The following is a 16,850-nucleotide window of genomic DNA, read 5'->3' as shown; positions in this document are numbered from 1 at the left end:
CTATGTGTGACAGAGGTGCTTCAGATCTCTCTATCAGGCGTACTCATGTTTCATGCCTAAAAGAACTTTTAGACCATATAAACGGGCTGTGTTCATGTGGTCTGTGCTGTATATGTCACTGTCAAATCAAATCACTGTTAATCTTTATGGCATTGCTTTCTTTAAACACCTTTTGATGCTTAAAAGAGCACTGTGTTTAGGATTTGCGAGACATTTACGAGTATGTTTGAATTGCTTAAAGGATGAGATTAACACACTGTGAAATGATGAAAACAGAAACGTTTGACAATGCTGCACCAGTCAGCGCTCCATTTGTCAAATATAATTGAAGCCTCAGCCTTCTTACTCTGCTCTTCTGCAGGAGAAGAGACTCCAGTGTCTGTCCTTCAACAGTGTGAGGGAAAAGGAATGGGTGATGGAATCTCTAATTCGATACATCAAAGTGATTGGTGGTCCACCAGGCAGAGAGGGTTTACTCGTAGGGTTAAAGAATGGCGCTGTGAGTACTCCAAGAAGATCCATTCTCACACAAAGTAACCACAGAAGTGGGAGTCATGCTCACATGCCAGTGCTCCTGGAATTTGAACATAAAGGAAACTGCTGTCCTAATGAAGAAAGCATTTTTTTTTGGATATATCTGTTACTGGAGCCAGTTACAACACAACTGATTCTCTATTCTCTGTTTGCAGATACTAAAGATATTTGTTGACAACCCGTTTCCCATCACGCTGCTGAAGCTAACAACGTCAGTGCGCTGCCTGGACATGAGCGCCTCCCGCAATAAACTGGCTGTGGTGGATGAGCATAACACTCTCCTTGTCTATGACATCAAGAGTAAAGAGCTACTTTTTCAGGTCAGCAGGCAGTGGAAAGGGCGTGACGAAGGAACCTAGCTTCGCGGGCTTTGAATTGCATTTCAGAGATGCAGTGGAGTGAAATAAAATGGAAACAAGCATGTGTGCTCAATTAGTTGCATTAAATACAGGAACAGGTTTACAATAGCCCAGACTTGTATGTGTTTCACAGTCACCTCTGACCTCATTATTCCTGTGTACTTGCATTTGCTTTCCTTACAGGAGCCTAATGCCAATAGTGTAGCCTGGAACACCCAGTGTGAGGACATGCTGTGCTTCTCTGGGAATGGCTACCTTAATATCAAGGCTTGCAACTTCCCTGTACACCAGCAGAAGATGCAAGGCTTTATGGTCGGCTACAATGGCTCCAAGATATTCTGCCTCCATGTGTATTCCATGTCTGCAGTGGAGGTGCCGCAGGTGGGTATTATCTTGTCAGGCTGCTCATGTCTAGAAGCAGTGATGGCGCTCCGTGTGGTGGCACAGGTCTGTAGCCAAAATGCTTCTGAAATAAAAATGGTCAAAATGTAGTAATTTTGTGTGAAATTGAAACTGATGGTTAAAATTGTTACATGGTTCTTGCTTTTCATCATATGTTACTAGGTCATTTCTAATACTTCCTAAAGTATTCATCTAGTCTTTATGAAACTGGGCTCGTATGAACTGGAATTGTATCAAGTATAAATTCCAAATGTCAAATTTCAAATCTCAGTATATTATCTCTGTTTGACCTTTTGACCTCTACCCTTACCCTGGTATTGGCTGTTATATTAGTGTTCATAATGCCACAGAGTTATACGCTTTTTAAAGCATATTAAATATTAAAGAAGTAATATTTTTCATTCTCTTCCACAATATGCTGTTAAAAGTACTGTGACTCATCGAAATGCGTCCCAGCGAAATGCGCTTAACCTTTAAATTTCCTCCGTTGTTGCTCTGCATTAGTTCTACATGTCTGCAGAAACACGTGCCACGATCCTGGTCATTTTTATCATAAATATGGTATTTATTTGTACTACAAAGAAAGAAATGATATATATGGATGCAATTTATATCAGTTACGGAAAAAAAAGTGTTTCGTAAAGATGTTTTGTTTCTGTTTATTGATTGGTTTGTGGCCATTCTTTTCCACAAATTTGTATTTATAATGCTTTTAACTGTGATGGTGTTGGCCTGCCAGTCTGCACCCATGTACCAGTACTTGGAGAGGAAGATGTTTAAGGAGGCCTACCAGATTGCCTGCCTGGGTGTGACAGATAGTGACTGGAGGGATTTGGCCACAGAAGCCCTGGAGGGACTTGACTTTGAGACTGCCAAGAAGGTCAGCTCTCTCTCTCTCTCTCTCTCTCTCTCTCTCTCACTCACTCACTCACACACACACACACACATTGTTTTGATTAAGTAAGGCAGATCTTACCATCCTTCACAAAATGAGCAATAGAAATATACAGTACCCTACTCTTCATCATGTTAACTGCAACCACTTAACGTCAAAACATGGACATTACCCAAGTTAGCCAAATCAACAGTGAAGCCACATCCTTAATCAGTGTCCGATGAAGAATTTTTAAGAAGCTAGTAATGCAAATAAGAACACAAAGCAACAGATTCTCAGACGCAATTATACTAAATCTTTCCTCTCCACCTTTTCAGGCCTTCATTAGAATCCGAGATCTGCGCTACCTGGAACTAATCAATAGCATTGAGGTAATGCTAAGTCCTCAGAGGCCTAATTTGGTTATAATTTTTTTTTGTTTTCTGTTTTTTTTTTTTTCCTGGCTAGTGTATATCCTGACATCATTAAATAGTGAATCATAATTACTGTCATCATACAATAATGTCAGTAATTGTAAGGCTTTTTTCTGAACTAGACCTAAACCTCAAACAAAGGAGGAACCTGTATCCCGAGTGACCTTTTCCAGTTGAGTCCGCGCTGACATGCAAGCGCACAGCTAAGCATATGCACAAATCCTTAACAATGTGCTTGCTGAGCGGAGCAGAATCTGTTATGGCTTGGGTGTTTCTGCTTGTTCTTATTTGAAATGTGGAAATGTTCATCTTTGACAGTCTGTTTTTGTCAGTAAAATTATTATATATGGAAAGAAGTGTTTCCTTCGTTCAATAAAAATGGTGTTTGTTATTTCTGTGGCTGATGGCAGAAGAGGTTTGTGAAGATTCAACACCCTTCAGTCTTGTGTAACTCTATGTGTATGCAAAGCCACATGCATAACTGTGTGTGTGTGTGTGTGTGTGTGTGTGTGTGTGTGTGTGTGTGTGTGTGTGTGTGTGTGCATGCTAATATATGTGACTGTTAGTCTTAGCACCCAACTCAGTGTTTGTGTTGACTGATTTGTAGGAGAGGAAGAAGCGGGGTGAGAACGACAATGACCTGTTTCTGGCAGATGTCTACGCCTACCAGGGGAAATTCCACGAGGCAGCCAGGCTCTACAAACGTACTGGCCACGAATCCAGAGCGCTGAGCATGTACACTGACCTGCGCATGTTCGACTACGCCAAGGTGATTAAATCACTGACTAAAACACATGCTCTTACATATAAGATATTGTATCGATACAGACAAAAACACCTGCGAAGCATTGCATGTTTTCGGGATTTAGAGCATATGGTTTTCTTCAGCATGTGCAGTTATGCCAAATTGGGGCCCTGCACTGTGTTCAGACAGCCCCCCCTTTACTGTCTGTCTTTCATCTCCTCATATATCATCAGAATCTCTACATATATCATCTGATCTGCACACGCATGGCCAACGTTTACACACGTATCCCTGTACGACATATAGTTACAGTTGGAAGTGGGGCACAAAAGGAGAGAAATAAAGCCAGCGTCTGTTCCTACACGAACACTTTGATGAGGGGGTCAGTTGGAGCCGAGACAAATTCGTGCTTTATTATGTTTACATGCGGTGCCCCCACTTTTGATCATCACCGTTGCACTCGCATTGCTGGAGCAGATGACACAGCCATGACTCGTTCATGTATATTTGTGCTTGAGTTTGTATCAGATTGTATGTGTGTTTGATGTGGCTGCTGTATATTTATGTGGCTGTGTGGCCATCTGGTCCCTCCGGCTGTTTGTTTTAGGTAGGATGGACACCGGAGGGAAAGGCCTTGTAGCTGCCTGCTGTTTGTGTGACTCGCTTCCTCCTGTCTCACACTTGACCCACATGGTTCTGCCCATCTGAACTGGACTTTTCTTTCTCTCCTTTCAGACTACTGTTAGGAATCTGCTTTTGATAAACTGTTGGACATTACATTACATTGTTGGTTGTTGCCCATCTTAATGACTAATTATCAGAGGTGTGGACTCGAGTCACATGACTTGGACTCGAGTCATTAATTTTATGACTTTAGACTTGACTTGAAAAAATGTTCTAAGACTTGTGACTTGACTTGGACTTTTACACCAATGACTTGGGACTTGAATTGGACTTGAACCGGTTTACTTGAAAAGACTTGATATTTTACCCCAAATATAAAATTTAACATGCATATTATATGGAGATTTAAAATGTGACGTCATTCACGGGTAGAACCGCAAAGGATTCTGGGAACTCGTGGCAAGCGGTACTAGCGCACGCAGGCTTTCAATTAAAATCAGTCACACAGCGATAAAAAGAAACACAAAAATGTCAAGAAGCTGTTGTATTATTAACTGCAATAGCCGGTCGCATGACAGCCACGGGAAGCCGACGGGTAAAGAGATCGGTTGTTATCGGATTACGTCGTTGAAGAGAAATTGTTCGAGCCATGTTTCCGAAGTAACAAAGAGGCGACTGGATTGCAGCCATTCAAAGATCAAATATAACGTCCTAGAACACTCCAGCTCACAGGTTAGTCTGCTCCAAGCATTTACACAAAGGTCAGTCTGCTGTTGTAGTTAATGCGTCATTTTTCTTAACATAATTGGTGATATAGGTTACAAGCAAGTCTGGCGCTGAACAGAAATTGTCGCGCTATGCTCCTTTGTTTATTGTGCATAAATAGTGAATTGTCCTGACACAATATTGCGTTTCGCTTCTGTTATTATGGTACACTGACAAAAACACATACTTTTATTCACAGGATAAAACAGGTTTTTTGTATCACTAATTGTCCAGTACGATTACAGCATACAATATTATTGTCACTGCTACATTTCTGTGATGCTACTGTAACAGAGTCATAAATAACATTGTTATAATTACACAAAATGTGTTCTAAACCCCCAAACTTCTCCTTTTATACCTGACTTTTAGGACCTCCAAGCCTGTAGTTGTGTTCATTATCAGTTAGAGCCCCTCCTCATTCTTTTCTTCTTCTTTGGTGCAATACTATAAATACAGTGTACCCCTTTTGCCTCTCCCCTTTTTCTACAATTCCCCTGTGGGAGAGGTGGGTGTCATTTCTTTCCAGCACCTTAAAGCACACATAATTCATATTTAACCACCCTGATGTTTATGATTGCGATTTTAATTCAGTTATTGTCATTATTGAGCCTGTTTTTGTAAGATGTTATAAGTGTGTAGTATGTGTGTGTCATAAATGTGTTTTAGGCGCCATAAATGATAGCATGAATATGTATTCCTTGCTAGCTTGGGAGCTGTGGTGGGTTGAGCTAATCCTCTTCCCCACTGTCTGTATTTGGTCGTAGGAGCTGGAGTGGGCAAATTATTTACTTGGAGGTCTTTCTTTCTTTTACCTTTTTTATCAGGTATGTCAGATTTCATGTTGTTTTTGTTTTATCTTATGTCAAATATGTTACGTGTAAATGCATATTTTATGTTTAATGTAAAAATAAATGCCACCCCTTTTTCTACAATTCCCCTGTGGGAGAGGAGCTGGAGTGGGCAAATTATTTACTTGGAGGTCTTTCTTTCTTTTACCTTTTTTATCAGACACAACGCAGAATCACACCGGTTACACTTGGTGCCGCTGACCCGTCACATCGCCAATCCGCGATCCACCCCTCCTCCTTCTGCTGCCGCTGTTTTCCCGCCTCCTCTCTGCAGCTGTGTGCCAGAATCCTGTGCCCTGCGCTTTGACTCACAGGTTTTTATATCGCGTGTGTGATCGATGCCCCGTAATATGGCTTGCAGGCATCTCTGTCACGTGTGAACTTAAAGGGCAAATACGTAGGTGATCATTTCTGTCACTGTTTCATATTGTTGCCTCAAATTATACAGGCACGGATTGTAATTTTTTTTTCTCTATTGATATTGGCTTTTACAGCCTGTTTTAATTGAGAGGAGAAAACATTTTATTTTCTATGGTGTTTTGATTCTTTGATGTTTTTTTTCTTCTCCCCACATTTCATTGTTTTGTGAAGTTTTGCATAATTGTGTGTGGGGGTTAGGCTCGTTTTTTTTTGCTGTTGAACAGTGATATCTCACTTGGGCCAACATGTTAAGTGAGGAAACTGTGGATAGCGCTTTGCCTGATCTGTTCTCTGCGGGGAGTAATATGACCTTTGGTTTGGGGAGGGGTCATCAGATTGCTCCAAAGTTTTTTGGGAGGGGTAGGCCAGTAGTCCCGGGTATTGGTGCCCACACTGTAGACCAGCCAGTGATGCACTCACCATTAATGCCAGCAGCTAGCTCCACACCAGCTGCTTGCGAACGCCAAACACACACCCAGGCTGTCACTAGTGACATGTTGAGCAGCTTGATCACTGACTTAGCAAAGCAAATTGGGGAAAATATCACATCCTCTCTTGACTCTATGCACCAGCCAGCCCCCACCCAGCCACAGTCTCCCCAGAATGTGCCCTCGAGCTGCAATGACCAGTCCCAGCTGAAGGTTGTTGTTCAGTCAGACACCAAAGCTCCACCATACTTCAAGGGTGACAACACAGATCTATTTCCCATCGGTGAATGGGAGGACATGATGAGATGTTATCTGCACAGAATCAGCTGTGACACAGATGAAGAAATGTTTGCCATATTAATGTCTAGACTAACTGGCAAAGCCAGAGATGTGGTCAAGGTGTCACTTCGTTGCCGCCCTGAGTTGAATCGGAATGATCCTATTACTGCTGTGTTTGACATACTGAGGTCTAACTTCAGCGACTTGACATATTCCAGCCTGCCCATGAAAGATTTCTACAGTACTGTGCCACGTCCAGGTGAGAACGCCATGGATTACTGGATCCGGTTGAACAAGTCTATTGATGCTGCTGATGAGTGTCTCCGCAGGCGCGGCAAGATGGTAGAGGACCCCAGTAGTGAGGTTGTTTCGATGTTCATTAATCACTGTCCTGACCACAGTCTTACGTTGTCTTTTCAACTGAAGGCCCCTGAGGAGTGGACTGCAGCTGAGGTTCAGAGCCGTCTGGACAACTATGTGAGGAAAATGAGACAGTCTAGTGTTTTGTCTCATAATACAGCAAGTCTGTCCATCCCGCATCAGAGCCCTGTCGCTGTTAACAGCCAGCCCCACTCCAGCGGTGCTCAAGCAGTCCCAGTAACACATGAGCCAGCCTCGTATCCTATGCCCTCTGTTCCCTCTGCAGCCACATGTCAGCCTCTCTCTTCTGATGGCATGGTAAGTGTGCAGCAGCCCTCTGCTTGTCCTCCTTTGACTCTACATGTCATGCCCCCATCTTTGCCAGTTTCTGGCCCTCCTCCAGCTGAGCCAGGTGTTCAACAGATGGTAGCACTGTTTGACAAGGTTCTGTCCATGTGCACTGCATCACTAGCCACTGGTCCTAGGTGCCCACAACCCACAGGTCATTCCCATGGGCACCGCAATGCTCATCGTGCTTCGTGCAGAGTGTGTGGCTCACATGAACACACAACCCATGTGCATTGTAGGCTGTACAAGCTATGCCACAGCTGCTTTGACCCTGGACACATGAGGCGTGAATGCCCACAGTTGCACCAGAAACCAAGCGTTTCAGTCCCTCCTCCCACCGATGCTGCTTTAAACTAGCCAGCCCATGTAACGAGAGGGGTAGCATGGGCAGTGTTGATGAAACCCTCAGAAATGCAACAGACCCAGAAGCCATATATGTTAACTGCTGTAGTAGCCTCTCTGATGAGAAGACTGTTATTATGGGTTCACAAAGAGTTGGCAGGGCTAGTGAGTTGTTTTACACTCCAGTGTCGGTCAGTGGCCGGTGTTCCCTGACAAGCATGCTTGATTCAGGAAGTATGTCATGCACACTAAGTGAAGAGGCTGATAGCAAGCTAAGAGCCGCTGGTGTTGCTCTGATTCCGCAGCATATCCCTGAAAATGTGGTGCTGGTTGGTTGCGGTGGCCTTCTCACACAACCGAAATGCATCTATGATTTGGACATTGAAGTATATGGGACTAGGTTTCTTGTACCAACATTTGTGGTTCCTGGGCAAAAAGATGAGCTCATCGTGGGGAGCAATGTGATCCGGCCCATCATTCAGAAGATGAAGGCTGATACAAAGTACTGGGAGCTTATTAACTCCAATTACACTGGCACTGATTGTGAAGACTTCCTGCAGTTGCTGAGCTGTATCTCACGGTGGTCTGCTCCTGTGTTGCCAGATAAAGTAGGTACAGTCAGGTTGCGGAAGAGTGTCACTCTCCTGCCACAAAAAGAATATGTAGTTTGGGGAAAGCTGCCACCTTCTGCCCTCGTGTCTCCAGGAAGTACTGTCGTTGTGGAACCCACGTCAGCCCGTTCCACTCCAAAGAACATAATGGTGGGGCGCATTATAACACCCATGTGGGGAGATCGTTGGGTCCCTATGAAAGTCCTTAACCCAACAGAGAGCCCTGTGACACTTCGTCGCAATGCTAAGATTGCGGATGTCTTTCCTTGTATTGCTGTGGAGGACCTGCCCATCACTCAAGGTCTCTGCGAGACTCTGACTGACCAGCATACCAGTTTTCCCCCCTCATCAGACTCTGTGCCTGACTCTGCACAGCTACTCAAAGATGCTGGGTTGGCTGACATTGATATTGAGGGCTGTGAAGTGTCAGATGGGTGGAAGAGGAAATTGGTGGAGCTTGTGTTGACTTACCAAGATGTGTTCTCTAGAGACAAACTGGACTGTGGTGAGGTGAAAGACTTTGTCCATCGTATCCACCTCACTGACGACCGCCCTTTCAGGCTTCCCTATCGCAGAGTACCCCCGGCTCACTATCACAAGTTGCGAGAGGTGCTGTCAGACATGGAGATGAAAGGCATCATCAGTAAGTCCACCAGCGAATACGCCTCACCACTGGTAATGGTTTGGAAGAAGTCAGGTGACTTGAGGATATGCACTGACTTCCGCTGGCTCAATGCCAAAACCATTAAGGATGCTCACCCACTGCCCCATCAGGCTGACTGTCTTGCTGCCCTTGGTGGGAATGCTTTCTTCAGCACCATGGACCTCACATCTGGGTTCTACAACGTTCCCCTCCATGAGTCTGACAGACGGTACACTGCTTTCACTACACCTCTTGGCCTGTATGAGTACAACAGACTTCCCCAGGGTCTATGCAACAGCCCAGCATCTTTCATGCGGATGATGCTCAGCATCTTTGGTGATTTGAACTTTTCCAGCCTCCTGTGTTATCTTGATGACCTGCTGGTGTTTGCGCCTTCAGAAGAGGAGGCCCTAAGACGTCTTGAGATTGTTTTCTCTCGCCTGAGGACCAGCAATCTGAAGCTGGCGCAGAAAAAATGTCACTTTCTCATACGCTCTGTGAGGTTTTTGGGTCATGTCGTGGATGCTGGTGGTGTCTCGGTTGATCAGGATAAAGTGAGGGTTATCGCCAATTTTCAGAAGACTGACCTTATGGATGGTGACGGTTGCACCCCTTCTCAGAGGAAAGTGAGATCCTTCCTTGGCATGGTGATGTTTTACCAGCATTTTATTCCAGGGTGCTCTCGTATTGCGAAGCCACTCTTTGCTCTAACTGCCGGTCAGAAGAGGACTAAAGGCTGCCATGGGAGTCGGAAACCTGGAACTTTTCGCAAGCTCACCCCTCAAGATTGGACTCCTGCTTGTGAGAAAGCATTTGAGGGACTCAAAGGTGCACTCCTCAGCTGTGCGGTGCTGGCACATCCTGATTTTGAGAGGCCATTCATCCTTTCAACTGACGCTTCCATGGATGGGCTGGGTGCTGTCTTATCCCAGGTGCCAGCTGGTGAGGAGAGAGCAAGACCTATAGCCTTTGCTAGTAAGTCTCTCAGCCGCAGTCAGGCCAAATACCCAGCACACCGGCTCGAATTTTTGGCTCTGAAGTGGGCTGTGTGCGATAAGTTCAGCCACTGGCTCAAGGGTCATCGGTTCACTGTCTGGACTGATAACAATCCTCTCACATACATTCTGACTAAGCCAAAGCTGGATGCCTGTGAACAGCGTTGGGTCTCTAAGCTTGCACCATACTGCTTTGAGATCAAATATGTTCCTGGAAAGCTGAACATTGTGGCAGACACCCTGAGCAGGGAACCGTTTGTGAGGCCGTTGGCCCAGCGGCTCCTGTCGGAGCCCTACTTTGAGCTGCTAGAGCAAGTCAGTGGTGTGAAAGATGCCAGTGTCCAAGATGCCTTCCGTTTGACCTGTCAACCTCAATCGATACGCAGTGCTCCACCCTCTGCTGTGCTTGATGTGTCTCTGTCAACTGATGACGTGTCTTCTCTCATGTCTTCGCTCTGTGAGTGGGAGTCTGCTTCTCGCCAGCGTGCAACATCCCTCGCTGGTCACCTAACCTCCATCAGTCCACCTGACTGTGATGTTACTCATGCGCTGTCCCGTGCTGATCTCCTGTCTCATCAAACAGGGGATCCTGTGATCTCCAGAGTAGCCCGCTATGTTGAGCGTAAGCGCAGACCCTCCAGACGTGAGCGCTGTCATGAGAACCAACATACGTTGCGGCTCCTGAAACAATGGGATAAGCTCACATTCCTCAATGGTGTCCTCTACAGAGTCGTGAGGGACCCACTGACCAAACACAAGAGATTCCAGTTTGTGGTACCTGACTCCCTAAAACAAGTGGTGCTGTCTGGCATACACGACAATGCTGGTCATCAAGGTCAACCTCGCACACTCTCCTTGGCTCGTCAGCGTTTTTTCTGGTATGATATGGAGAAGGATGTGCGCGGTCATGTGAGAAATTGCCGCAGGTGTGTTCTCAGCAAGACCCCAGAGCCAGCAGCTAGGGCCCCGTTGGAAAGCATTAAGACCTGTGCTCCAATGGAACTTGTGTGCATTGACTTCTGGTCAGCTGAGGACAGCAACAACAAGTCTGTGGATGTCCTTGTGATTACTGACCACTTCACAAAATTAGCACATGCATTCCAATGCCAGGATCAGACAGCTAAGAGAGTCGCTAAAAAGCTTTGGGATGGATTCTTCTGTGTGTATGGCTTCCCTCAGCGCATTCACTCTGACCAGGGAGCTAGTTTTGAGAGTGAGCTGCTTGCAGAGCTTCTGGTTTTGGGTGGCGTTGCCAAATCCCACACTTCACCATACCACCCCATGGGTAATGGTACCACAGAGAGATTTAATCGCACCCTTGGAAACATGTTACGGTCCCTCCCCCCCAGATGTAAGCAGAAATGGCCGCAGATGATACAGTCCATGACGTTTGTGTATAACTGTACGGCACACGAGACCACCGGCTTTGCGCCATTCTACCTGATGTTTGGGAGGGTGCCAAGGTTGCCAGTTGACCTCATGTTTCGGGATGTCCTTCATGATGACACCATTTGTGACTATGATACCTATGTCAAGTCACTGATGGATGACCTGCGCTCTGCCATGCTCCAAGCCCAGGAACACAGCACAATGGAGCAGAGACACCAGTCTGACCAGTACAACAGAAAAGTGAAGGGTCTGCCTCTTTCACTAGGGGACCAGGTGTTGTTGGCAAACAAGGGAGTCAGAGGAAAAAGGAAGCTCTCTGACAAATGGGAACCTGTTGTGTACACGGTAGTTGACTTGGATCCTGCTCTTCACATCTGCCGTATCAGAGACAAAGAAGGTCATGAGCGTGTGGTGCATCGCAACCTGCTCCTTCAAGTTAACTTTTTGCCCTTGGACACAACACTGAATGACGATGCTGCACATCCTGCTGTGAGCGTTGTCAGTGGCCCCGCTGAGTCTGACCTGGATGGGTCTGTGACATCTTTTGGGGGCACAGGAGCTGTACCTCCTGCCACCTGGACTGTGGATTCCGTCTCCAGCATTGGCGAGTGTGATGACCGCACACTATCATGGATCCATCAGCAATCTGCCGCTGACCCGGTCGAAGATGGCGTTCATGGGACCCCTCCCATAATGGGTGTTTCTGATCTTGGTGGGCTGGCTGGTGATGGAGCCTCCCCAGGCTCCCCTGCTGCTTTCCCGTCCCACACTTTTCATTCTCTTGAACCCAAAAATGTGGACGTGGATCAAGGACTTACCACACGTTTTGGTAGAATCATTAAACCAGTTCGTCGCTTGATTGAATCAATGGCTCAACTTGAAACACTCCTTGGTGTTGAACCTGTTCAAGCAGCGGTTATTGATGTGTGAATTTGCTTATTTCTGTATGTTTTTCATTGCTATTGTTTTTGGAAAAGAATAATACAGGCACAGAGTTCATTGTATTTTGTCAGTCTGTGCAGTCTGATAGTGACGCCCATAGATATTATGGCCTGTTTTGTGTGGTGTAAATGGCACCTCATTTTGTCTATAGAAAGTCCTGGGATCTTGCTAGGCGCCGAGCAGGTTTCAGGTCTCTTATCCTCCTTGGAGGAAGCTATGTTGCTGATCTAATTCATTGTATATGCGATGTGAATTTGTTTGAGGCCACTGTATCTGTTATTGTGGGTTTATATTTTTTTTTGGTGTACCCTTTAGGATTTTGTGTAATTCTTGGGGGGTGAATGTAACAGAGTCATAAATAACATTGTTATAATTACACAAAATGTGTTCTAAACCCCCAAACTTCTCCTTTTATACCTGACTTTTAGGACCTCCAAGCCTGTAGTTGTGTTCATTATCAGTTAGAGCCCCTCCTCATTCTTTTCTTCTTCTTTGGTGCAATACTATAAATACAGTGTACCCCTTTTGCCTCTCCCCTTTTTCTACAATTCCCCTGTGGGAGAGGTGGGTGTCATTTCTTTCCAGCACCTTAAAGCACACATAATTCATATTTAACCACCCTGATGTTTATGATTGCGATTTTAATTCAGTTATTGTCATTATTGAGCCTGTTTTTGTAAGATGTTATAAGTGTGTAGTATGTGTGTGTCATAAATGTGTTTTAGGCGCCATAAATGATAGCATGAATATGTATTCCTTGCTAGCTTGGGAGCTGTGGTGGGTTGAGCTAATCCTCTTCCCCACTGTCTGTATTTGGTCGTAGGAGCTGGAGTGGGCAAATTATTTACTTGGAGGTCTTTCTTTCTTTTACCTTTTTTATCAGGTATGTCAGATTTCATGTTGTTTTTGTTTTATCTTATGTCAAATATGTTACGTGTAAATGCATATTTTATGTTTAATGTAAAAATAAATGCCACCCCTTTTTCTACAATTCCCCTGTGGGAGAGGAGCTGGAGTGGGCAAATTATTTACTTGGAGGTCTTTCTTTCTTTTACCTTTTTTATCAGACACAACGCAGAATCACACCGGTTACACTACCAGAAATTATTTCCACTACTAATTAATTACCGTTGAGCTCAAAGGTTATATTAATAAACGGTTAACGAATGTGTATTTATGAAGACGATTTGTGAGACTGGTAAACTTATGATACGTACGATGGTCTTTCGTTCTACACGGTGCATTTCAAGGTCCTGCACCCATCCGTCGGTAAACTGTACCTGGGCTTGTTGCAGTGACCGGAAGTTACTAAACTTCATGAGTGTATGCACTCACTCCAAGAACCGTATAATTATAAATATGCATATAAATATGCTAAGATGAGATAGCTGACTTCATCTAACTAGCAAATGTTTTCCAGGCTACGTTGGTGATACAGTTTTTTTTAATGTGTATGATATTTTTGTCATGCGATTTTAAAGCTGGTCCTACAACCGCATCCAAGAATAACATGCAGCGTATCTCAGAACTGTCGGTGAAAATTATTCTTGGAGCTAAGTTTAATTGAGCTGCATTTTAAAGAGGTGCAATTTCACAATTTGTGTATATTTTCTAAGTTCACTATTTTGTATGTGTTGAGAAAAACACAGATTTTAAAATTACATGGTCTAATATTTACATTTAGCATAACTGCAACATTATTTTTTCGTTTGTTTTTTTTAAAGACTCGAAAGGACTTGAAATTCAAAGTTTCAGACTTGTGACTTGACTCGGACTTTTACACCAGTGACTTGAGACTCGACTCTGACTTGCCTGACATTACTTGAGACTTGACTTGAGGATAAAGACTTGAGACTTACTTGAGACTTGCAAAACAATGACTTGGTCCCACCTCTGCTAATTATTGAATGTGATGTAAAGTTTGAAACTTTCTCTCTCTTGCTGCAGGAGTTTGTTGGAGTGACAGACCCAAAGAGCTCTCGGATGCTGATGACCAAGCAGGCAGACTGGGCTAAGAGCAGCAGGGAGCCGCGGGCAGCAGCAGAGATGTACCTGTCAGCAGGAGAACATCTCAAAGCTATAGACATTATAGGCGAACACGGCTGGGCAGACATGTAGGTGTCAGTCTCTCTCTTAAACATTTTGAAATCCTGCTGCTCCTGTTTAACTTTCTTTAAAACGACCACATATGTGTGTGATTTCGAAATATAATATAAACTTATCCTAGATCTAGTTCTTCTGCTTCAAAGCTTTACAGAAAGAAAAATAAGTTAATATGCTTTAAATGTTCATTACATACATTCTCAGAGCTCTCCATCACCTTACTTTCTAGGTTTGGCAAAACTGTTGAGCCACCTACCCCATGTTACTTTTTCTTTTCTTGTAATTTCTTAAAGTAGTCTTCAGGAATAGTTCTCCAAGCTTTTTGAGGGACAATCAAAGCTCTTCTTTGGATGTTGGCATCCTTTTGTTCTATTCTCCGTGTAAGCTGATCCCGCACTGCTTTAGTAATCTTGAGGTCCAGGCTCTGAGGAGGCTAATCCATGGCTGATAGTCTTCCAATATGTGTTTTTCTCTTCAGGTGCTTTTACTGCATTGGCAGTGTGCTTGGAATTATGGTCATGCTGAAAAGTGAAGTTACTGCATATCATATAATTTCCAGATGGAATTGCATGGTGGATCACAATCTGACTGTACTTTTCTGTGCTCGTAATTACATCGGTTTTGACAAGATCCCCAACACCACTGGCTGAAATGCAGCCCCAAACCATGACTGAGACTCCAACATGTTTTGCAGATGGCTGTAAACACACATTGTTGCACCTCTGACGATCCCGCCATACTGACGATGACTTAAACCAAAGATTTCAAATTTGGATTCATCACTCCATAAAACCTGTTGCCACTGACTTTCAGTCCAGTTCTTGTGTAGTTTGGCATATATTGTCTTTTTCTAGATCTTGTCAGGTACATTTCTCAGGTCCAGTTTCAGGTTCTTGCGGAACTTGTTTCTTGTTTCATAAGAACATGCCTTTCAAATACTGTTCATCTACTGTAGTATTTTTTTCAGGCCTGCTGCTTCTTCTTTGTCCACTTGTCCAGTATCCTCAAATTTTTTCAAGGATAGGCACACCGTGCTAAGATATGCCAATTTCTTTGTCTAACAGCTCTTTGGAATCACCCTGACGAACGGTGCTATATTTAGTATTTCTTTCATAGATTGAAATAAATAAATGGGGAAGAAATGTAGTATTTTTGCAACAGGCTGCTAGTAACAAAGTGCCTAAAGGTACAATTTAACATGGGTTCTTTTTCAATTTGTCTGTTATGTGTAGATGTAGATCCCATGAGTTAGATAGCTTTTGTTTTTAATCTAGAATGATTCATGGGTAGATTTTAACTGGCTTAACAGCAACAACAATAAAAAAGCAAAACATTCCTCTGAAAATGGTCAGGCACAAGGTCTGACTAAAAATGACTGTTAAAGCAGCCATTATCCAAAGAAAACGTCAGAAAACCTGGGGATCTATTACTCAAGACCAAAAAGATTACAATAAAGCCTATTCCTTTTTTATTTTTACTTGAGTGCTCTATCATTAGTGAAATGATGATGGGACAAAATACAATAACAGAGCAGCATTGTCCATTTAGATACAGAGACTCCTAATTTTACTTGTTGAAGTTTAAGTTGCAGTTTGTGTTTTAATTTAATAGCACAAGCAATAATAAACGTCCAGTAAATGTCATGAGTCTCAGTCACAGGCCATTAGAGCCAGATATGTGAAGGGTAAGCCATGAGGGCTAAACATGTTCCCAGAAACAAATACCTTTCCATTAAATGGGACTTACTGTGCTTTTCTTCATCTTCCGTTATATATACTGTTACAATGGCTGATGCTTGCAGTAAACATGGCCAAAGTTAATACTAATAATAATAATAATAATAGTAATGAAGTCAGCATATGTACAGGTAATCCCTATAAGCCAAAAGCTCAGACTTCAAACTGCTTTAACTGCTTATTTTAGGCAGTTTGACATCATACAGATGTAAGAGCAGTAATGAGAACCAGTATCCTTACAAGATTGTCTCAGGGAGACCACTTTGATTGTGAACAATCCACCCACTTGCTGCTTAAAGAAGGAAGAAATTTGTCTTAAACCATTCATTTCAGACAACTGATGAGCTGTGAGGCGGCACAAATGGCTATTATTAGATAGATAAGGATTATTTTGAACTGCAAAGCTGCTCTAGTAGAGACTAAGGATAAAAATATGGAGCTGGAAAGGAACATAAGAGTTCTCCTTTAAGGTTCTATCATACATCCATTACATCCATTATTGTTAATGTGTGTTGTGTGTCTGTGTTGTTGAAAACCAGGCAAATTGATATCTGGTGAGCATGTCAGAACTCCCTGCTGACTCCATCTGACCCACTCTCTGCACGCTGTAAGTGTCCTGTGGTGCTACCAGTGGGTCAGCGCAACTGACACTGCTGTTGAACATAG

At 43.7% G+C, this 16,850-nt stretch overlaps 1 protein-coding gene across 1 annotated transcript in view; it reads left to right on the top strand.

Annotated features, from left to right (window-relative positions):
* Positions 1-16,850, top strand: part of ift122 (intraflagellar transport 122 homolog (Chlamydomonas)) — a 34,772-nt gene that overhangs the window by 8,469 nt on the left and 9,453 nt on the right. The window contains exons 12-18 of the mRNA XM_086276971.1: positions 362-499; positions 690-854; positions 1,077-1,274; positions 2,035-2,175; positions 2,508-2,561; positions 3,211-3,372; positions 14,293-14,459. Of these exons, the coding sequence (XP_086133097.1) occupies positions 362-499; positions 690-854; positions 1,077-1,274; positions 2,035-2,175; positions 2,508-2,561; positions 3,211-3,372; positions 14,293-14,459 (1,025 nt within the window). The remainder of the gene's footprint in view (positions 1-361; positions 500-689; positions 855-1,076; positions 1,275-2,034; positions 2,176-2,507; positions 2,562-3,210; positions 3,373-14,292; positions 14,460-16,850) is intronic.

The sequence above is a fragment of the Aulonocara sp. 'chitande type north' Nkhata Bay genome, linkage group LG20 (assembly GCF_057382095.1).
Source record: "Aulonocara sp. 'chitande type north' Nkhata Bay isolate Kocher_YH1m ecotype deep benthic linkage group LG20, A_spYH_male_GT1.1, whole genome shotgun sequence".
Taxonomy (NCBI): Eukaryota; Metazoa; Chordata; class Actinopteri; order Cichliformes; family Cichlidae; genus Aulonocara; species Aulonocara sp. 'chitande type north' Nkhata Bay.
Note: the sequence above shows the minus strand (reverse complement) of the source record. Positions and strands in the feature narration are given on the sequence as shown.